General features: G+C 37.5%; 1 protein-coding gene across 4 annotated transcripts in view; it reads left to right on the top strand.

Annotated features, from left to right (window-relative positions):
- The window catches only part of PHKB (phosphorylase kinase regulatory subunit beta), a 221,781-nt gene that overhangs the window by 132,452 nt on the left and 64,912 nt on the right, over positions 1–24,417 (top strand). For all 4 annotated transcript variants that reach the window (XM_043437856.1, XM_043437857.1, XM_043437858.1 and 1 more), the window contains one exon: positions 1,214–1,308. In XM_043437856.1, coding sequence (XP_043293791.1) covers positions 1,214–1,308 — 95 coding nt within the window. The remainder of the gene's footprint in view (positions 1–1,213; positions 1,309–24,417) is intronic.

Raw genomic sequence — 24,417 nt, forward strand, 5'->3', positions numbered from 1 at the left:
TGTCATGTAGTTTTTTATCCTTTGTTCAGGTGATATGGGGAGTTGCAATAACTGATTTAGGGATGTTAAGCCATTCTTAGATTTGTAGGGTAAGTCCCATTTGGTCATGGTATGTAATAATTTTTGTATGTTATTGGGTTTGATTTGCTAGTGTTTTTGTTGAGTAGTTTTGTGTCTATATTCAGAAAAGATTTTGATTTGTGATTTTCTTTCCTTGTGGTGTCTTTGATTTCTGTTTTAGGGTAATACTGGCCTCTTAAAATGAGTTGGAAAGTGTCCCTCTACTGGTTTTTGTAAAATTTTATGAAAGATTGGTTTTAATTCTTCTAACTGTTCAGTAGAATTCATCAGTGAAGTCACATGATCCTGGACGTTTTTTGTGTGAAGAGTTTCAGTCACTAGTTGTTATACATCTGTTCATATTTTCTTTTCCTCCTTGAATCAGTTTTGGTAGTGTGTGCATTTCTAGGAATTTGCCCATGTCATCTAGGTTGGCATACACTTTTTTGAGAATATTCTCTTGGAATCCTTAAGATCAGTAGTAATGTTCCTAGTTTCATTCCCGAGTAAGTAATTTAAGTCTTTTTTTTTTTTTTTTTCTTGGTTAGTCTATCTAAAGGTTTGTCAACTTTTGCGTTTTTCAAGAATCTGTTTGGTTTCATTTATACTATACTCCTCTTGCGTGCTTTTGCTTAGTTAGCTCTTTTTCGTCTGTTGTCTTAATATGAAATATCACTTATTGACTTGAGAGTCTTCTGTTTTAATATATACATTTATAGCTATGAATTCCCCTTTGAGCATTGCTTTACCTAAATCCCCTAAAGTTTGTATGTTGTGTCTTCTTTTTCAATCATCATCAGAAAGTACATTAGGAAGTATTTCCTAATTTCTCTTTTCTTTGCCAACCCATTGGTTATTTAGGAATGTATGGTTTAATTTTAGTTTGTGAATTTCTGAGACTTCTTTCTGTTATTGATTTCTAATTTTATTCTCTTGTGGTTGAAGTATATACTTTGTATGATTTAAATCCTGTTATATTTACTGAAGCTTATTTTATGGTCTGGTATGTGAAAGATGTTGCTTGCATATTGAGAAGGATATATATTCTGCTCTTGTTTAATGGAGTGTTCTATAAACACCTGTTAGGTCTAGTTGGTTTACAGTGTTGTGTAGATACATTATTGATCTAGTCATTTCCCTTCTTTTTTTTCAGCTGATGAATTAATTAGTCCTAAAGATATTGATCCTGTTCAGCGTTTTGTCCCACTACAGAATCAACGAAATGTGAGCATGAGGTTTTCCAATCAGGTAAAGAGATTTTATTTCATGATTTAGACTCATCCAGACATTTAAAGGTTAATTAAAGAATAAATTTTATTCTAAATGGGTTTTTATTGTTCCTTTTGAGAGCAAGGCGTTTCTCTGTTCTGGTTAGTTAAGATTTACTTGTGGTAAAGGTTATTTGTTAATAAGAAAGTATGAGTCGGATGTGTCTGACAAAATGCCTCACAGGTAAACATTTTCACCTTCACAGTGGTTGACTTTAAGGTATCAAATGTCTGAGAAGATTTATGTGTGGGCAGCATTCGGACAGATGAGATGGCACTGTTACATGAATGGCCCCCCACCCCGTGCTCGTGTCTCTGTGATAGGACTAAGTGAGGGACAGAGCTGATCTTAGTACTTGGTGACATGTCAGGGAAAGGAATAGTTAATTTTTTTTTCTTTTTAACATTTAATAGCTATAGATTCAGACTGTGTTGTGTCAACAAAATAAGTGTTTGCAGGATCAGCAAGATTGATGTTGACTTGAGCATACCCTCAAGTATTAAATGATACCAGTAATGAGGACTGTTAAATTGAAAATGTTGTGTGGATTGTTGAAACTGCCTGAGGAGAAAGGGAATGAACCTGAGTATGTGCCTGGGATTCCAAGTAGTTAAAATGTATTTAATAAGAATAGCATCATCAGTAACAGGAAATATGCTTACAAAATAAGCATTATAAAATGCTCCTTTTACTTTAAAAATATATGTATAATACATAAACACGCACATATAAATGCTTGTTTTAATGAGAGAAAGGGAAAGCTAGCCAGCCTCATTAGTAGGTTCTATCACACTATTTCTCTGCTTCTTTTGCTGGTCCTCAACAAAACATCTAGTTACTATGAGTGGTTTATGGATGAAAAACTTTGTGAGAGACTTTTAAGTAAATGTTAAGATATTCTCAGGAACATAAAGATGCCTGTGTTAATGTGTGATAGAGATTTTATGCTGGTCTATTAGTTCCCATATAAGGAAGAGATTTAGCCTTTGTCTTTATTTACCACTCATCTCACTGCAGTACAAGTGTACATTCTGGACATATTTGAGACATGCAATTTACCTGAAGAAATGGGAAAGTGGGAATGTATTTTACTTCATATTGCCTAGTGCTGTGACTCTGAGCCATTTTAAGACTAGTATGTTTCATTTACATAGTGTGTATGACCCACTTCTAGGGTGATGAAATCTCAAGTTCTTTTTTAGAATATAAAGTGACCTGTTGGTCACAGATTGAGGTATGGGGGCAGAAACCAGATTACATCAAAGCATACAGCTAACATAATGAATAGTTAAAATATTTACTACGTGCTTGCCACATATGAGGGCTGTGGGTTATGTATAATTTTTTACATACAATATACTTGCAACTGTCTCTCCCATTCAAGAAGTCAGGGTACACGTGAGTGAGAGTGAATCTTATAGAGCATTTACTCTAGGTGTACTTTTTATATGGAAATCATTTATGCCTCCCATGTGGAGCTACATCCTATCTAAGAGCCTTGTTCTAGGGCCAGGACAGAGGCTTCTCTCTTGCAGCCGAGTGGGGATTATATCTGTGTAGCGTTCTATAGTTTCTGACAGGGAGATCATAGGAAGGGCTGGCAGCAGAAAATTGGTGGGAGGTGTTATTGCTTTACGCTACTAGGAGCTTGGTTGTAGTAGTATATAAAATAGTGAGGTGCCTTTGCCACTTTCTCAGCTGTTTAAGCAATACCCAAGACATAGCATGCTCATATACATTGTTGGGACTAGCTGGCTTGGCTTGATGAAATATGAAAGTCAGACATGGCTCTCTACCTGAAATGCTGGCGTCAGTGGCCTTTCAGTCATAATTGACTAAGTCAGATCCCGGAATTAACTGATCTGGGGGAATTGATCTTGCCAAATGTCAGAAACATATGTAGAGTAGTAAAGTTCAGGCATTTCTCAGAAACAAGAGACATCTCCTGGCAACCCACTCCAGTATTCTTGCTTAGGAAATCCCATGGACATAGGAGTCTGGTGGGCTACAGTCCATGGGATCACAAAAGAGTCAGAGTCAGACATGACTAAAACAACCCAAATGGTTAAACAACAGGTGAATGGTTAAAGAAATATTATATATCCATACAACAAAATACTAATCAGAAACAAAAAATTGTGAACTACTTATTTAAGTAATATGGTTAAATCATCTCCTAGACACAAGAGTACATACTCCATGATTACATTTATGGGAAGTACTAGAACAAGCAACACTACACTTAGATATTAAAAGTCAGAAGAGTGGTTATCTTCCAATGGGGAAGGGGAGTGGCTGACTGAAAAGAAGTATAACGAACCTTTCTAGGGTAGTGGAAGTATTCTAACCATTGATCTGGGTGGTGGGAGGTATATATATACCATAGAGGTATATATATGTGTCAAAACTTATCCAACAATACACTTAACATCTGTGCCTTTACTATATGTAAATTATATACCAATAAAAAGTCTGTTTAATTCTTTATATTAAATATCTGTTAATAAAGTAGAAGTATTACAAGGGCTTAAAATGCCTCTTCTCCAGAGTATCTAAGAAGTGTTCCACCTCATGAGAAGCAGATATAAAAAAAGCTAGAGTTTCTCCTGTACAGTTTGAATCCAGTGTTTTGATTTCATTTTAAATGATTAAATCTTATGTAGTTAAATTTCCCTTAAAGAGCCTCCAAGAGATCATTCTCCATTTTCTGGTTTAAAAAATTAAATCTTGGGAAATCTTATTAAAAAAGAGAGAGAGAGACATCTCCGACTTCAATGGAAGCTGTGTTAGGGGTCCTCATGACCAGTCTTTGCCCCAGTGATTCACTGGAAGGACTGTCAGGAGTCAGAAGCTGTTACACTTACAGTTTATTATTAGGTTGGTGAAAAAATAATTGCAGTTTTGGACTGTGAATTTTAAATCATTACACCTGGGCTCAAATACATCTTTGTTAATCAAAATAGGAACCATTATAATCAACACATTTTTGCCAGTGAGAGATAAGTTTGTCTATTCTTGTAGCATAAAAATCTGTGCTTCAGGATTCGACAAACTCTTTCCAAGAGTTCTCCTTCCAAGACATTGTTGAGATGCTTGAAGAAGTGGTCATCAGTTGATGACAGGTCAGGTGAATATGGTGGATGCGACAAAACTTCTTAGCCGAGTTCATTCAAGTTTTGCAGCATTGGTTGTGCACTGTGCAGTCAGGCATTGTCGTGGAGAAGAATTGGACCCCTTCAGTTAACCAGTACTGGCTGCAGGCTTTGCAGTTTTTGTGCATCTCATCAATTTGCTGAGCATACTTCTCAGATGTACTGGTTTCACTGGGATTCAGAAAGCTATAGTGGATCAGATGGGCAGCAGACCACCAGACAGTGACCATGACCTTCTTTTGGTGCAAGTTTGGCTTTGGGAAGTGCTTTGGAGCTTCGTCTCAGTCCAATCACTGAGCTGGTTTTTGCTGGTTTTCATTGCACATCACAAACTGATTGAAAAATGGTTCATTATTGTTGAACAGAATGAGAGAAGGCCATACTTCAACAATTTTTTTGATTTGATGTCAGCTCATGAGGCACCCCCACTTATTGAGGTTTTTAACTTTCCGATTTGCTTCAAATGCCAAATGACTGTAGAATGGTCAACGCTGGTCAATTTCTCCTACAGTTATAAGAGGATCAGCTTCAGTGATCCTCTCAATTTGTCATTGTGAACTTCTGATGCCTGGCCACTGTGGTCCTCATCTTTAAGGCTCTGATCACCTTTGCAAAACTTCTTGAACCTCCACTGCGTTGTACATTTGTTAGCAGTTGCTGTGAGTTGTGTCTACTGCTTTACAACCCCTCTTGAACTTGAATGAGAAAATCACTTGAATTTGCTTTTTGTCTAACATTATTTCCCTAGTCTAAAATAAATATAAAATAAGCTGAAAGTAATGACATTAACAAAAAAAAAGCAAGAAATGTACATTAAAATGATGTATAACATAACCACATTTATTTTAGAATGTATTCCAATATCAAATGGCAAATTTCAGTAATGCAAAATGACAATTACCGATAGCTTACTGTGAACGACGTTGATGTTGGATTCTTGATCTCCAAAGAAGAGGATTTAGCTTCAGGTCGGACATAGACATCAGAAGGGGGACAGAGAGCACCCCCTCACTAGTCTTAGCAAGGGAGCTATATACTTTTTCATTTGGTGATTAAGAATAAATCAGAAGAATGTCTCAAGGTTGTACCCACTCCCACAATTAAGATTTTAAGATAACAGGATTAGTCAGAAGGTTCTTAAGAGGGAGAAACATGTCCTTGAGCAGGATACATTGTTGTTATGTAATCATTGGTACAGAATTTAGGGAAAAACATACCCTTGAGCAAAATGAGTTGTTTTGTTGTGTAATCATCAGCTCTGGGCTTAAAGAACAAAATGTTTTATGTGACTAAGACAAGGAATGTAGAAAAAAAAAGTTTGTCCTTTTCTCCTCCTAGAGGGCCCGTACCCCCTTCCTCCTCCTCTTTGGGGACCCTGGACTCCTTATCAACCTACCTAAGAATGAACTCTTTCATTACTTTTGCACCAACCTAATACAACAAAAAAAAGGATAGAATGGATAAAATTAGTGAAGACACACAAGTCAAGTCTGAGAAAACCAGGCACAAGCTTCCAAATGGTCTCTCCCAGTGGAGTCATGTGAGACATAGTTACCAAGGGAGGATGTGTGACAACATATGCAAAGTATTACAGACCAGGAAATCTTGCTCAGACTTGAGTGTCCAGGGTTTTTATTTTAGGGATCAGTCATATAAGCTTGTAGCACCTGTATGATTGCCTTCAGTTATTTAAGCTCTAGTTACCCCTCAGAGAAGAAGCAGATATTCGCTGTAAATCACAGTATTACCATTAACTATCTAGACAAACTGGTACAGTATGGCCCAAGGCCTTTGGCATGCAAAAACTCTCTTCTCTGACAGAAACTTATAAGAAGCCAGAAAACTCATCCTGAAAGCATGCCTTTCTTGGGAACTTTCAGGATTTAGACAACCCAGGCCTTCTGGACCAGCTTATTCCTTCACAGGAGGTTATGGCAGAAGGAAATTTTCCAGAATCCAGAGAGCAGGGAGTATGCTAGAACTTTAGAAAGGTCCCTCCTTCAAGTATATGTGGGACTATTGGCACATTATAAATCCAAAACATTGAGGAGTGAATTGAGAGCTGTTGATTTTATTAACATTACTCTTAGCAAATTAATTTGAGGAAAAGAGAATTGCTTTTGTAGCTGGGATTAAAATTGAGGTTGGGAAACTGTGGTATCATTTGGGTTGAACCTCCTCATTGCTCACCCACTAGTTAGAAATTGCTGTTTTCTCTTGATGTTACTTGAAGAATAAAATACCATTATATAAATAAAGTTTTTTTGTTGTTCAATTGCCAAGTCATGTCCAACTCTTTGTGACCCCATGGAATGCAGCCTGTCAGGGTTCCCTTTCCCTTACCATCTCCTGGAGTTTGTTCAAATTCATGTCCATTCAATCGGTGATGCCGTCCAACCATCTCATTCTCTATTGCCCTCTTCTCCTCCTGCCTTCAATCTTTCCCAGCATCAGCATTTTTTCAGTGAGTTGGCTCTTCACATCTGGTGGCCAAAGTATTGGAGCTTCAGCATCAGTCCTTCCAATAAGTATTCAGAGTTGATTTCCTTAGGATTGACTGGTTTCATCTTCTTGCTGTCCAAGGGACTCTTAAGAGTCTTCTTCAGCACCACAGTTCAAATGCATCAATTCTTCAGTGCTCTACCTTCTTTATGGTCCAGCTCTCACATCTGTACATGACTACTGGAAAGACCATAGCCTTGACTATATGGACCTTTGTCAGCAAAGTGGTGTCTTTGCTTTTTAATGTGCTGTCTAGGTTTGTCATATCTTCCCTGCCAAGAAGCAATCACCTTTTAATTTCATGGCTTCAGTCACCATCTGCAGTGATTTTAGAGCCCAAGAAGAGGAATTCTATCACTGCTTCCACCTTTTTCTCTTCTATTTACCATGAATGGGTCCAGGTGCGATGATCTTAGTTTTTGTTTGAGTTTTAAGCCGACTTTTCACTCTCCTCTTTCACCCTCACCAAGAGGCTCTTTAGTTCCTCTTCACTTTCTGCCGTTAAAGTGGTATCATCAGCATATCTGAGATTGTTGATATTTCTTCCAGCAATCTTAATTCCAGCTTTAGAGGAGCAGAAAAAAGCATTGTGAACAGTAGCAGATACACTTAATGGTATTGTGAGATTTTGACCAAAAGAAAACATAACAAGAAAAGCTTTGCAGACTTTATAAGTTCCTGGAGATCAGAGGCCATGTTTTATTCATTTCTGTAGCTTCAGTATCTGTCATAGTACCCTGACACCTGGTATATAGGAAGTTCTCAGTGTTTAACTTGAATGTTTGTGTGTGCTTAAAGTTGTATGTGAGAGGAAGGTATGTCACGGGAAATAGTGGACTTATGCAAATATCTACATCTATTTCTTTAATCCTGACCTCTTTCCTGCTATCTAAACTTTAAGTTTTAACTACCTGGTGATCATCTCTTCACAGATCTAGTAGTAAAACTAACCATTTCCGGGTGTGTACTTAACTCCGACTCGTTGAGTTATATACATTGAATGTATATCTTTTTGTATGTCAATTGTATCTCAGTAAAGTAGTTAAAAAAAAAAAAAGAAACCCAACATTTATGATGCCAAATTTATCTTCTTTGTATTCATAGTCCCTGTCTTGGATCAGGACTGTCTTCTTGTGCCAGTAGCTCTTATTTTCAGGTGGTTATCATATTGGCTTTGCCTTCACAGAAGCATCTCCATTTGTTTCTTCATAATTATTCCCACTGCCGTGTATCACTCAGACCTCATTACTACTCAACGTCATGGTTTTAGTAATCTCTGTCTGTCTTTAATCTCTCTTCCTGTTTACTCTCTGTGCTTGAGAACACAGGATCTTATAAAGTTTGAGTTCATTTATCTCATTTCCTGAAAACCTTCCATGACACGCTGTTGCCTACAGGGTAGAGTCTAAATTCCATATCCTCACATAGTCACTTCATTTCCTTGTTTTTCACTTGTATCTTGCAATTTCTGCAAATGTCTCCCAACCATCCCTGTCCTGCAGTCCCAGCTGACTTGCTGATCTGCTGTTCACCCACTCCCAGGCCTCCACTCTTGGAGCAACCTTCACCCGAAACCCTGGCCTCTCACACAGAATCCTTTACAATCCAAGCCCTGTACAGTCTCTTCCCTTGCCCACATGTGAAAGTGACATAGATGCATTTTGTAAAAAGTGAACTAATACAGAAGATATCACCATGCAGTTGTGTTATGTTTGGGAATATTAACCAGTTCACAGTTTCCCCATTTACAGAATTTTTTTTTTTACAAACAAAACCAGATCAATTTTCACCTCTGACTCTAAATATCTGAACAATGTAAATATAACCCTTAGAAAAAGTCATGTGCTTATTTCAACTTCTACTGTTTCATTGCATTGTTCTTTCCTTTCTGAATGTCCCTACCTTCTTCTGTAATTCTCTTTCTGTAGACATTATTTACGAGTAGGTCTTTTAGCAAATTCCTTAGTTTTCCTTTGTCTGATAATGTCTATTTCCCTTTCATTTCTGAAGGATACTTTCATTATATGCAGGATTCCTGATTGATGGTTGTCTTCTTTAATTCAGTAAGAATTATTGTGTACTTCCTCTGGCCTCCATAGTTTCAGTTGAGAAGTGAAATGAAGTGAAAGTCGCTCAGTCATGTCCAACTCTTTGCAACCCCATGGACTAGTCCATGAAATTCTCCAGGCCAGAATACTGGAGTGGGTAGCCTTTCCCTTCTCCAGGGAATCTTCCCAACCCAGGGATCGAACCCAGGTCTCCTGCATTGCAGGCGAATTCTTTACCAACTGAGCCACAAGGGAAGCTGTTGAGAAATCCCTTGCCAATTCAAATTTGTGTTCTTCTACAGGTAATATTCCATTTCTCTTGGACTAAGTATACTTATGCCCCTGGGTGGAAGGCCAGGAAATAACTAACTCAGCTGATGCAGTTGTCATCAGCTCAGATGTATCAGCTCACTTGCTGGTTTCTAGGTGTGGATCAGGGGTTGGGTAGTTTTGTCACTGCTGTGAAGCTGCTTCTGTAGGCTGCTCAAAACTCCATGCTGGTGTACCAGTTGTGGAGAGAGGATTGGGATGGTCCTTGGAGCTTTACTGCTGCTATCATGGATGAATTGGACTGCCCACTAAAACCTAATTTGTGGAGCAGGGGTCATGACAGTTCACTGGGGCTTCTTTGCTGATGCTATTGGTCATACTGGCCCATCAAGTGCGCTGATTGTAAAGCAGAGATTAGGTGGGCCCACCAGGGCTTTGATGCTGCTGGTGAAGTCAAAATGGCCAACTGATAACCCTCAAGTAGAGGATCCAGAGTTGGATCTTTCCACTTGGTCACTGTTGGTCACAGAACAAGGACTGGTTCTTGTTTCCCAGTCCTTCAGACAGAGAGAAGACACTTTTATTGCTTTTGTGTTAATGTTTTTGGTCTCTGCTTGTTGGTTATTTCAGGGTGCGGGCCTGTCCAGTGCTCAGCCCAAAGTGTTTTGGATCTTAGGAATCTCACCACTTTGCCTTTCTTCAGGTCCTGAGGTTGGTTCTTAGCCAGCCAAGTCTGCTGCCTTCTTTCCAGCTCTCAGAGTTCTTGACTCATTATCCATTGGATTATATTCAGGGTAAATAATCAAAAGCTATATGAGTCTTGTTCCTTCTTACCCCTTTTTTCATGGATAATTTATCTTCGTAAGTCTTTCTGTGAATAAAAATTAGAGTTAAGATTTGTTCTGTTCCTTAGTCTTTTTCTGTAGAATAATTTTTAAAAAATATTTGCTATCATTTATTGAACAACAATTGAACACTTTTTAAATTATTTTATTTATTTATTTTTATTTTTGGCTGCACTGAGTCTTCATTGCTATGCACAGGCTCTCCCTAGCTGCAGCCAGTTGGCACTACTCTTCATTGCAGTTCACTGGCTTCTCATTGCGTAGGCTTCTGTTATTGTGGAGCACAGCTCTAGGGCGCGAGGGCTCAGTATTTGTGAATTGCAGGAGCTAGAGCACAGGCTCAGTAGCTGTGGCACACAGGCTTAGTTCCTCCATGGTGTGTGGGATCTTCCAGAACCAGGGATCGAGCACATGTCCCTTGCAATGGCAGTGTCCCTTGCATTGGCAGGCTGATTTGTTACCACTGAACCACCAGGGATGTCCTGAACATTTATTTTTAATAAAAGCTTTATTGAGATAAAATTTACATTTTATATACTTCACTAATTTAAAGTGTACAATTCAATGGATTTTAGTATATACACAATAAATTTTAGAATATTTTCATGACTCCAGTCACTCTCCACTTTCTTCAACCTTCTCTCTCTCCCTATCCCAACCCTAGGCAACAGCGAATCTACTTTCTGTCTATATGGATTTTCCTATTCTGGGTATATCATGTCAGTTCAATTCAGTCCCTCAGTTGTGTCCGACTCTTTGTGACACCATGAATCACAGCACGCCAGACCTCCCTGTCCATCAACAACTCCCAGAATCCACCCAAACCCACGTCCATTTAGTCGGTGATGCCATCCAACCATCTCATCCTCTGTCGTCCCCTTCTCCTCCTGCCCTCAATCTTTCCCAGCATCAGGGTCTTTTCCAGTGGGTTAGCTCTTCGCATCAGGTGGCCAAAGTATTAGAGTTTCAGCTTCCACATCAGTCCTTCCAATGAATGCCCAGGACTCATCTCCTTTAGGATGGACTGGTTGGATCTCCTTGTAGTCCAAGGGACTCTCAAGAGTCTTCTCCAACACCACAGTTCAAAAGCATCAATTCTTCAGTGTTCAGCTTTCTTTATCATCCAACTCTCACATCCATACATGACCACTGGAAAAACCAGAGCCTTGACTAGATGGACCTTTGTTGGCAAAGTAATGTCTCTGCTTTTTAATATGCTGTCTAGGTTGGTCATAACTTTCCTTAAAGGAGTAAGCATCTTTTAATTTCATGGCTGCAGTCACCATCTGCAGTGATTTTGGAGCCCAGAAAAATAAAGTCAGCCACTGTTTCCACTGTTTCCCCATCTATTTGCCATGAAGTGATAGGACCGGATGCCATGATCTTAGTTTTCTGAATGTTGAGCTTTAAGCCAACTTTTTCACTCTCCTCTTTCACTTTCATCAAGAGGCTCTTTGGTTCTTCTTCACTTTCTGCCATAAGGGTGGTGTCATCTGCATATCTGAGGTTATTGATATTTCTCCCAGCAATCGATTCCAGCTTGTGCTTCCTCCAGCCCAGCATTTCTCATGATGTACTCTGCATATAAGTTAAATAAGCAGGGTGACAATATACAGCCTTGACGTACTCCTTTTCCTATTTGGAACCAGTCGGTTGGTCCATGTCCAGTGCTAACTGTTGCTTCCTGACCTGCATACAGGTTTCTCAAGAGGCAGGTCAGGTGGTCTGGTATTACCATCTCTTACAGAATTTTCTACAATTTATTGTGATCCACACAGTCAAAGGCTTTGGCATAGTCAATAAAGCAGAAATAGATATTTTTCTGGAACTCTCTTGCTTTTTCGATGATCCAGCAGATGTAGACAATTTGATCTCTGGTTCCTCTGCCTTTTCTAAAACCAGCTTGAACATCTGGAAGTTCACAGTTCACGTATTCCTGAAGCCTGGCTTGGAGAATTTTAAGCATTACTTTACTAGCGTGTGAGATGAGTGCAATTGTGTGGTAGTTTGAGCATTCTTTGGCATTGCCTTTCTTTGGGACTGGAATGAAAACTGACCTTTTTCAGTCCTGTGGCCACTGCTAAGTTTTCCAAATTTGCTGGCATATTGAGTGCAGCATTTCCACAGCATCATCTTTCAGGATTTGAAATAGCTCAGCTGGAATTCCATCACCTCCCCTAGCTTTGTTCATAGTGATGCTTCCTAAGGTATTCATTTAAATGATTTCATATAATGTGTGGTATTTTGTGACTGAGTTTTTTCACTCCACATAATGTATTCTAAGTTCATAGAAAATATTGTTATAGCATGTACAAGTATTTCAGTCCTTTCTGTGGCCAAATAACATTTCATTGTGTGTATTTACCACCCTTTACTTATCCATTCATCTGTTGATGGACATTTGGGTTGTTCCCACTTTCTGATTACTGCAACTAATGCTGCCATGAAATTTGGTACACAAAGTTGTGTGTGACTTGTTTTCATTTTTCTTGGTTATAACAGAATTGTTGAGTTCTTTGATAATTCTATGCTTAAGATTTTGAGAACTGCAGGCTGTTTTTCAAAGTGATTGCACCATTTTAAACTTCTACTGGCAGTGTATGAGGGTTCTAATTTCTCTACATTCTTGTCACAACTTATTGTTATCTTTTTTATTATAGTCTTCTAGTGTGTAAAATGTGGTTTTGATTTGCATTTCCCTAGTTACTCTAGTTACTAAAGCCGTTGAGCATCTTTTTATGTGTTTTTGGGGGAATGTGTATATGTATCTGTTTGGGCAAGTTTCTCAAGATATTGTGGTCATTTTAAAGTTGGGTTCTTTGTCTTTTTATTATTGTGTTGTAATATTTCTTTATGTGTTCTGCATATGAGTTCCTTTTATTATTTGCAAATATTTCCTCCCATTTGGTGAACTACTATTCCAGCTTCTTGATGGTGTCATTCAAAGCACAATTTCCACTTTGATAGTCTGATTTATGTTTTTTATTTTTTGGTTGCTATGCTTTTGGTATCATATATAAGAAACCATTGTCTAATCCAGGATCACAAAGATTTATGCCTGTGTTTTCTTCCAAGAATTCTATAGGTTTAGCTCTTATATTTAGACCTCTGATTCATTTTGAGTTAGTGGTAGGCATTCACCTCCATTCTTTGTATGAGGATATCCAGTTGTTAGAGCACCATTTGTTGAATTTCCTAACTGATCTTTTTCTTTTTTATTATTATGGTAAAACATGCATTGCATGGTATTCATCAATTTAACCAGTCATAAGTGTACAATTCAGTGGCATTAAATTTGCAATGTTGTGTAACCATCACTGCTATCTATACCCAAAACTTTTTCATCATCTCCAACGAAAACTCTGTACCCTTTAAACAATGACTCTCTCTACACCCCTCCCTCTAGCTCCTGGTAACCTCTATTCTACTTTCTGTCTTTATGAATCTGTCTCTTCAAAATACCTCATATAAGTAGAACCATGCAATATTTGTCTTTCTATGTCTAGCGAATTTCTAGACGTAATACCCAAGGTAATTTTTGTGCTGTATTGATGTAGTGTTTTGCTTTCTTCCTGTTGTTTATTTTTCACATACCTGGTGATCCTCCTTTGTTCAGTTGTATATCAGGTGGTAGATGGTCTGATTATTCTCAGTGTATTAAGTGGTCTGCCCACCACCCCTCAATCCCAGTAGGAGGTGAGAAAGAGTTTTGTCTCTTGGGGTCTTGGTGGGGAGTAAACATGCCCCTAATCACCCTTGCCAAATGGGGCCAAGACTGGAAGCATTAACTCATCCTAGCCAGTTTGTTCCGTATATTAAGAGAACAAGTATTTGAGAGTTCACTGCCAATGTAGGGGACACAGGTTTGATCCCTGGTCCAGGAAGATCCCACATGCTGCAGAGCAGCTAAGCCTGTGCATTGCAACTATTGAGCCTGCCATGCTGCAACTACTAAAGCTCACATGTCTAGAAACCATGCTCCCCAACAAGGGAAGCCACTGCAATGAGAAACCCTCACACTACAATAGAGAGTAGCCTCCACTTGCCACAACTAGAGAAAGCCCATGTGCAGCAATGAAGATCCAATACAGCCAAAAATAAATAAATAAAAGATAATGTAAAATATTTAAAAAGAGAGAGAGGAACTTCATTTTATTACTGATGGTGGTTCTTGTGTGGGGCCTCAGGCTAGCCACTGTGGCCTTTAATCAGTTCTCTGTCGTGCCCTACTTCTCCCATCATCCCTCCATTATATCTGCAACCCAAGTGCCGCTCTGGAACACCTGTATTTGGTGGATCAGCTCCCATACCTCTGGCAGCTTTATGGTGATGCTCTAAGTGGTATAGTTTGGCAATACAGGCTTCCTGTGCTTGGCTTTCTTCATTAATGCACTTCTATTTGCCATTTTTTACACTAGAAATGTGCTGAAATGTCTTATTTTTTCCCCCCTTTTCTCTTTATTGCTATGGCTTTAGTCTTTTATGTTTATTTTTAGCATCTATATGGTTATTTCTGTGGGGTCTGCAGAGGAATAAGAATTCAGTGTAAGTGCTCACACCACTGTCTAGAACTAGAAGCCTCACTTCCCATGCTAATTTCTCATTGTTTCTCTTACATATCTTTTTCTCCAGCCATACTTTGTGCTTCTTCAGATCTTGGCTGATGAACCTAACACTGGGATTTGAGCAGAGTAGTTGTTCATTGAACAGTTGTGATAGCCCCAAGTAGATGCAAACCAAGTAAATTAAATACCAGAACTTTCCAACTTGGTAAAGAAATGTGTGAAAGAGAATAATTTAGACCAAACTGTTAATCTGTTCTTTTTTTCTTGTAGCTAGAGTAACAGTGCCTGCCTTGCTTACCCCTACTTTCCTATGTCACGTTTGATTTGGAAAAGATAAATTATGCAAAAGATCATATTATCTAATCATCCTGTAAATTACTCCCTGAAAATAATTTGACTCTTTTGTGACCATATGGACGGCCAGCCTCCTCTGCCCATGAGATTTCCCAGGCAAGAATACTGGAGTGGGTTGCCATTTCCTTCTCCATGTTTTAACATTTGTCATGTTATTGTAGTTGTTGGTTTACATGCCTGCCTCTCTGGCAGGGGTCCTCGTAGTAGGGAATGTGTCTTTTTCTTCTCTGTCTTCTATTAGACTAGTTTGGTATTTGACAGGGCTAGAGAAAGGAAATGAAATAGAAAACCACTATTGATTTTTGTGTCTAATGATTATAGGCATTGTACAAACTGGTTTATATGTATTATGTCAGAGTTTAATGCTTTTCTGAAATAAATATTACTATACCCATTTTACAGATGGATAGTGTAAGTCTCAGAAAGGTTTGGTAATTTTTCCAAGGCCGTACAGTTGTCAGGTGGCAGAACCAAAACAAAGTTGTAAACTGAAGAAGGAAAAGTGAAAGGGATGTCAAGCATGGAAGCAGTGATTTTGTAATGGTATGAAGGAGTTAACAGAGGAAATATTTTGCTTCCTGAACAACCTAGCTTAATACCACATCACAGAAAACTCATTTCACCTGTGCTGTTGGACACTGAGAGGCTTGTGGAAATGATCTGAAAAATTAAGTGGAAAGATGTTATATCTGTGCAAAATGTATGTTGAGATTGATAATATATATCATTTATCATGTTTAAAAGGTGTAATTGTCACTTTCTTCTTCCCTGTTAGTACTGGGATGAGACCAAGTCCACAAGTCTAACAGTAATTTTATTAGTGAGTTCCTTCTTCCTTATCCAAAGGAAAGTAATTTTCAGAGATTATAAGCTACTTTATTTGAGAGTTTACCCTCCCTTATTTCACCCTGACTTGTTCCTATTGGGGGGGGGTCCATCATTTTCTTGTTGCCTAGGTAATTCTGGTGCCAACTCTCTGCTGATTAGCTATGAATGAGACTTAGACTGTTCACACTACAGAGCCTCTAACAGTGTTAACATGAGAAAAGTTGCTTGGAGACTGTGTTTGTTTCAAACCTTTGCTACTCATTCATATTTGGAAGAAACTGTAAGCAGCTGACTGTGTACATTTCACAGATTCATTGTGTTCTACATTGTGGTTTTCCACTGGGGATAAAGTAACACCAAAAGGACATCCTTTTATAGCAGCTGGGGGCTTTCTGGAGTTCTGTAGCAAATGGGCTTTATTTTGAAGTATGTGTTCTACTAATCAACATACAGAAGATTCCTGGTTCAATAGGAAAGCAAACTTAATATCTTTCTAAATGTTTTCAGGATTCAATCTGAAACTAGCATGTTTAACAGGCAATAGAATAAGAGCAGCCAGGAATTGGTTTTCATTTTTAAAGCAATTTGCAAAAAATTGAACTTGTTTCTTGAAATAGATACTGAGTACAGTAGAAATTTTACATAAATAAGCCATTCTACTATCAAAGGAAGAGTCACAGAAAAAAACACGGTGATCTGAAAATACTATTTTAATATTGAAGAGTATAAATAGTAGAGATTTCATAGAAACATGGTAGTGGAGATACCCAGTCCTTAATGAAAAGTTACAATGTTGCTGTTGCACATGGCTCACATAGGAACTGAAACTCTGAGAGCAGTCAGTTTTGAAAGATCAGGGTGCCGGTACCTGGCTGAGTACAGGGCTGCTCAAGGAAAGGCACGATGAGGATCTAACAGGAGGCAAAACGGTGTCACTGGACTGAAAGTGTAAAGGGTCTTAACTCTGAGACAGTGGTTCAAGAAAGCTGACTGCCTAGTTGGCTGGGGAGAACAGCACAGCACTGGCAGAAATTCAAGTGCTGGTGTTTAGACCTTGCATGATCCACCTTAGTGTAATCTGGAGACAGTCTCCTAACATTTATGAAGGATAGTTCTCTAATCTGTGAAATTATTTGGCTGAATCTTATTCATGAATCTCTGTCTAGCACTTTTGTCGCTGGCTTCCATGATCTAGGTTACTGGTAACTTTTGAGTGATTTTAGTAGTGTGCTGAGAAGCCAGATTGTAGGGAGTTAAAGATTGATTAAATGGTGGGGGACCATCTGTTCAGGAAGTAAGTGTGCTGCAGTCCAAGACAGGTTATAAGCCTATCCTAATTTAGTAGATATGTATATAGCACTCCTAAACATGGATTTATACCTGCTTCCCTTTTTTACATTCTTGTTTCAGATATGTTCACAGTTTTTAAAGGTTTATTAGTCTTAGGTGATTTAGGGAAGTTTTGCATGAAGCTCAGTTTTATTTGTTCATTCTAATGCTCTAAAATGGTTTAACTAGTTTGAGACATAATTTCTACTTAAAGGATTAAAAAAAAAAAACTACTTCATTAGCTTGGCAAAGAAAGAAAGTGCTTGTGTGGGACCAAAAACCCAAAATTATCTACAAGCATGGGAATGAATTTGAGTGCTGAACAGAAGTTCGTATGATTATCATAATGAAACAGCATAAAATAGTCAAGGCATCAGAAATGCTTCTGAAAGCCTAGTCTGAATATGAGTTCTCTTCAGGAATACTGTCTTCAGTCTTTAAGGGAAATAAAAGGCTCCTATTAACTAGTATTTATACCAGAGCCAATGAAAATTAAATGCTTTGTCAAAGGCATCAAGACCTGAGAAAAGTTAAATTTGAAGTTAAAAAAAAATTAAATATAATAACATCATTCTAATTAACCCACTGAACTTGTTAAAATTAGAAGTTCCAATAATAGGCATGACATATAATGAAAGATTTCATCTACAGGATGAAAACTTCTTATAGTCATAGCTGAAATGTAAAAGAAGAAAAATAGTCCAAAGCAAGAAAACAAGGTTTATTATCCAGAATAAAGATGTCCAGGGTCTTGTTTGATCTAGTTCTTATGTTTGATCTAATACTTATGATCTAATATTGTTTTAATGAATCTACTACAGGTACCAATTTGTGCCCTCTTATGATTCAACACACTGAGCCTGCTTATATTCCTGGCATTTTACTCTGAGAACAGAATCCTGTTTATTCATAAACATAAATAAATTTATGAATTTACCTGGGACTTTCCTACTTCCCTTTTTTCTTATTTTTGAATCTTCAAAAAGTTTAAAGGTCTTTTTGATCTTTGAAGAAAAGTATATTCTTTATATCTATTCTAACCCTCTCTTATTTAATGATTCATATTACAAGGAGCTGCCTTGGGAGCCTACTTCCTGAGGAGCAGTGTGCTCTTACAAGGTCCTTAGAGAGTTACAGGTGTTTTTGCCATTGTACTGAATAAAACATGAGTATTTTTGGTCAGCTGCTTGAAGCAATATTTACATTTATGGCATATCATCATGATAGAACAGATCCTGTGTGTTGAAGCACCCTTGAGAGAATTCAGGTTCACATTTATCATTTTCAGTGACACCCAAGCTTTGAATCTGAGAAGTTAACTAGCACATTTAATATACCAATTAAAATGGATTGATCTACTTTGGCAGTCTTTGGAGAAAAGGCCAATATGAAAGAAATATTTTTTAGTGTAAGAGCTTAAAGCTTCTAAATTTAAAATGAAAGTCAGTACTTATTTACTAAACCACATTTAGAATGAAAGTCAGTATTTATTTACTAAACCAGGTACATATTTATACAGATCTGAGCTAAAAACATATACACTTAATCTCTCATTTTTCAAATTAATGAAGGAAAAAGGGTTTCATACTTTGTTTTCTGAAAATACAGGTGCATAAATTTTTACATGAATTATTTCCTTGAAGATTAAAGAATACTACATATGTATGTAATATATATTATTTTTAAGGAGATGGTATAGTATAGTGGCTTTGCGTCATACAGGCCTAACTCTAAAACTGATTTCTTCTACTTACTAACTCTGTGACCTTGGAAGGTTTAATTAATCTCTCTAAGCCTCACTTTCTTCCTCTATTAAATAGAGATAATACTTCATAACTCATGTGGTTGTATGTTATTAAATGGTAATAGTGTATGTAAAGCTCTTAACAAAATGTCTGACATTATAAGACCTAAATAAATATTATTGCTAGTTTTATTTTGTTCCAGTAACTTATTTTATAAATAACATTACTTTCTCATTAGTGAGAATGAAAAAATTCTAAAAAGTCTGGAGAAAAACATATTCTCAATGTATTGGCTGTTCATATGTACAGGCTTTCTTATCATATGTAGCCTAACTGGATATTCAGTTTTGCATTTGCTAATACTTACTTACACTATCATAGTTATTTTTCATATTATTTCTACAAAATGTTCTTTTAAATGCCTAGATGATGTTTCTTTATTTGGCTATATCAAGTTTCCTGTCTCTTTAGTGTAATTTCTATTCTAGAAATACATTGGGATTCCCTGATAGCTCAGTTGGTAAAGAACTGAGCTCCTGCAATGCAAGAGAGAAGAATCCTCCTGCAATGCAGGAGACCCTGGTTCGATCCCTGGGTTGGAAAGATCTGCTGGAGAAGGCTGGCTACCACTGGCTACCCGCTGGCTACCCACTCCAGTATTTTTGGGCTTCCCTGGTGGCTCAGCTGATAAAGAATCTGCCTGCAATGCAGGAGACCTGGGTTTGATCCCTGGGTTGGGAAAATCCCCTGGAGAAGGGAATGGCTACCCACTCCAGTATTCTGGCCTGGAGAATTCCATGGACTGTATAGTCAATGGGGTCACAAAGAGTCAGACACAACTGAACGACTTTCACTTCATCCATTTAATAAGGGCTGTTTAAGATTTAATTTTTTAATTAATTTATTTATTTTAATTGTAGGCTAAACTTTATAATGTTGTGGTGGTTTTTGCCATACATTGACATGAATTACATTTTTAAGAAACTGCTGATATGACTAAATTGCTTTTCATCTAAAGGTCTCTACCTACTTTTCTGTTTCTAAATTAAATATTTTATATTCTGTAGCATTCGTTAGCTAATGAAAATAAGGCAAGAGATTATAAAATAAAACCATTTTTCATACCTACATAAAAATCATAAAAATGAAAATCACTTTCTAGAAGCTTTCCTAACACACACTTGATCTGAATGTATTGTTATAGACCTTAGCCTAGATTGGGGAATGTTTTTTTTTTTTTATTCAAATGTATCTATATAAACTGTAAAACCATTATGTTTATTGCCTGTACTCCACATACATGATAGAATATTAAAAGTGTATTAAGAGAATATTAAGATTATCAAGAGCATCTTGTTTTATTCCATCAAAATAGGGCAGGAGACTGAGATTCAAAAAGTGACAGTCTGAGGTCACATGGGTCTATATGCAAGGATGGAACCCAGCTGTCCTGAAGTGTGGGCTGGTGAGCCATGTGTCCCATGGTCAAAGTGCACATTTACTGTATGGTATTAAAGAAGACAGGCTTCCCTGATGGCTCAGCGCTGAAGAACCTGACTGCCAGTGCAGGAGACATGGGTTTGATCCCTGGGTCAGGAAGATCTCCTGGGAAAGGAAATGGCAACCCACTCTGGTATTCTTGCCTGGGAAATCCCATGGACAGAGGAGCTGGGCTACAGTGCATGGGGTCGCAAAGAGTAGAGCACAACTTAGCAACTAAACAGCAGCAACAAAATTAGAGAAAATACTGTTCAGTGACACTTACTAACAATGATAGGCAGACTATCCAGGACCATCACAATGGGTATAGAGACCACTGCTGTATGATTTTACAGTGGGGACAGAGATTGGATTCAATTCCAAATACAGCATGGGCAAAAGGGAATTTATAGCCAAGGAGCAGGGTAGGGGTCAGTGGATGGAAAATTACTCAGAGGAAATATCACGGGAAAGGGGGATTCTGTCTAACCCAACCCAGCAGCCAACAAGATTCTTTGCTTAAGACAGTCCAGGGTGATCAGATATCGCTCGGGGGATGGAAACAGATGAGAAATATGAACAGATACAGAAGGTAAACAAATAGTTATTGATGGTGAGGGTTCTAGTTAGACTGATGTAGGATTCTTGCTGAAACTCAGTTTTCTAAGGAAGCATACTGATGAGCCTCCGAGGAGGTTCGGGAGCTTGACCGAAGTTTGATGAAGTGAAGAATTATTGTCAGTGGGACTTACTAATGTTGTTTTCCTATGTCCTCATTGTCCCTGATTATGACTAAGAGAGATAGTCTTAAGCAGGCATATCTTTTACTATTGCATCTTCCACATAATAACTAGCGTAGTGCTTCTGTAGCTAGGCCAACAGATAATCATTTATCAACCAGTCACCGGTAGGAATGTGAAACCACATTTACTTTCTGTCATCCCTTTGTTTTCTCCTATGTTGGAAAGTTTTTTCATTTATTTTTGTTTTTTTAGTACTCAGAGTTTGACCCTATTAATGCTCATTATATATTAAAATACTTCTTGTATGAACTTTTAAAATGTCTGCTGATTAAACATTATTGTTGGGCTGTTTTGCAGAAGTTAAGATTTGAATTTGTGAAGAGTTGAAAAGAATGTAAAGGAAGTATTAGCTTCATTAAGTAACGAGACATTTGAATATATATTTTAGATTATATTCATTTTTTAAAAAATGAAATTTTGAGTTTTTGACCTGTTAAATTCCTTTTATCTCTTTGTATGTCTTTGATAAAGATTGTCCCTATACACATGCAAGTCGGTGTTTTAATTTGGACAAGTGCTTTTTTAAAAATATGTAAGATAGTTCCACTTTAAAAATTAGCCCTATATTGATGGTTTTGATTTGGCATAGATAAAACTTAAGTGCCTGTTGCATTTTCTCAGATTACATTATCCTGTTGCATCCCATACTTCTTAAGACTATTAAATTAGAGATGTCAGAATATAATGCCTAGGAAATATCTCTTTTGAAAGTCACTTTCAGTGGCTTACAAGAAGGCAATATTCATATAAAGCATATAAATTTCATATAATTTGATAAATTTTATGAATTTTCATGAAAAAAATCTTCAGATTTTATTGTTCTTAATTATTTTTTTGAGCATTTTATTATTTCCTCCGTCTTATTTAAAACATGTTTCATCGTGGGAGCCTGTGATTTGGAGAGTGAAAGGAACACTGGGGCAAGGCCAGACAACTGAACACTGATTATGACTCCTCTATCATTAATCAGAAACTGAAGAAACTAATAAAGTTAGCCTAAATATATGAGTTAAAGGTGGCAATGAAGAAATAATTATGTGTAGCCAAGCATGAGCCCTTCCTTGCGACTGCGTAAAAATTGTTAAAAGCGGGAGATAGACTTTAAAGTTCCCAGGAGTGTCTATGATAATAAAGATTAAAACTAGGCTAACGGAGATAGGGCATTAAGAGATACAAACTACTATATATAAAAGAAATAACTATAAGGATATATTGTACTTCACAGGGAATATAGGCAATATTTTATAACTTTAAATGCAGTATAATCTATAAAAATTTTGAATCACTGTGTTGTAAACTTGAAACTACTATAATATTGTAATTCAGCTATACTTCAATAAGACTAATGTATTCCAGTAATGTTGAGATGCCTCTAGTAATGAATAGATCTTTTCTTTTGAATTGCAGGCATTAACTCACCCAACTATAGAGATGTTTAATTATATCTGACCTTAAAAAAAAAAAAAATCCTCAATTGTGCCCCTCTGTCATGTTCTTCTTCCTTTCTTTCAAACATCTTAGAAAAATATTTGTATGATCTCCATTTCTTCAGCTTCCAATCACTCCCTATATGCAGTCTGACTGCTTATACCACAGATCTACTAAAATCAAATACAGAAGGTTACTCATAACCTCCTAATTGAAAAATCCATTGATCTCTTTTCAGATTTTAGTCTCATTGTCCTCAAAGGCATTCAACACCATTGAACACTCCCTTCTTTAAACTCTGTAAAAGCTTAGAAGTAATTTTTGATTGCTCTGTACCTATCTATGTCACTACTTCTCCCCCTCCCAGGCCAGTCGTGTCAATTCTATGTCCTAAATATTCCTGAAATCTTTTCACTTGCTCTTTCTTCATTCCAACCACTCTGATCTTTCAACTGCAGCCCTCAATGAATCTCCTTGTGCCCACTCTCTCTTCTGCAAACCATGTCTATATAGTAGCCATTATAATGTAGGTTAATATAGATAAAATGTTTGGGCAGAAACTGACATATAGTAGGTACTATATATATATTTATTACTGTTGTTCTAAAAATGTAAATTACATTGAGTCTTTTTGTTGTTTGGAACTCTTTTAGTGGCTTTTCACTCCACTTAGATGAAAGCCAAATCCCTTGTTGCCTTAGAAGTCACTTTTGAACTCTGTGGGAGAAGGTGAGGGTGGGATGTTGCGAAAGAACAGCATGTGTATTATCTATGGTGAAACAGGTAACCAGCCCAGGTGGGATGCATGAGACAAGTGCTCGGGCCTGGTGCACTGGGAAGACCCAGAGGAATCAGGTGGAGAGGGAGGGGGGAGGGGGGATCGGGATGGGGAATACGTGTAAATCTATTGCTGATTCATGTCAATGTATGACAAAACCCACTGAAAAAATAAATAAATTAATTAAAAAAAAAAAGAAGTCCCTTTTGGGCCTTAACTCCACCCTCATACTTTTTCTTTTGCTTACCTGTTATGCTCCAAATACACTAGTTTCCTATTAGTTCCTCAAACACTTCAAGTCTTTTCTTCTCAGGGCCTTTGCTGTTCATTCTACCTGAGTACTTGTTAGTAGATCTTGTTTCTTTTTGCTGTTGAATCCAGTCTCAGATTTAATGACATCCTCCAGGAGAATTATTTTCTGACCATCAATCTAAAGTAGGCCTATCTCCAGTTACTTTATTGTATCACCCTTTACATTTATCCATTTTATTCTTACAGCTCAGATACCTTTTTCTATAAAATCCTCCATTCTCTGAGACTAAATCAGCTACTCCCTCCCTTGCCTTCAAAGCACTGGTTAATAGCATTGAATTTACTATTCTACTAAACTCCATATATAGTTTGCCTTCTCTGTTATATGGTGAGTTCCTGAAGAATAGGAATAACATTGCATCAGTCTTTCTGCCATCCCTGGTGCCTACCGTGATACCTGGATAAATGAACAGGTAAATAAACCCTCTAAGGCAGGAGAATTTCTAGTACACAGACTTTGTTGAGTTGTGATCTCATTAATAGGGAAGACTTTTAGGTTTATTCTGCTGCGAGCAATGGTAGCATGTGTCCTCTACAGTCAGGTCCTCAGTGAGAAGCCACTCTAGAAATAATCTGGCCTCAACCAGTGAGGATGGCTCTATACAGTTGAAAGCTCATGGGATTCTAGAGCTTGCTGAATTCCTCAGTGT

The sequence above is a fragment of the Cervus canadensis genome, chromosome 18, assembly GCF_019320065.1.
Source record: "Cervus canadensis isolate Bull #8, Minnesota chromosome 18, ASM1932006v1, whole genome shotgun sequence".
NCBI classification, from domain to species: Eukaryota; Metazoa; Chordata; class Mammalia; order Artiodactyla; family Cervidae; genus Cervus; species Cervus canadensis.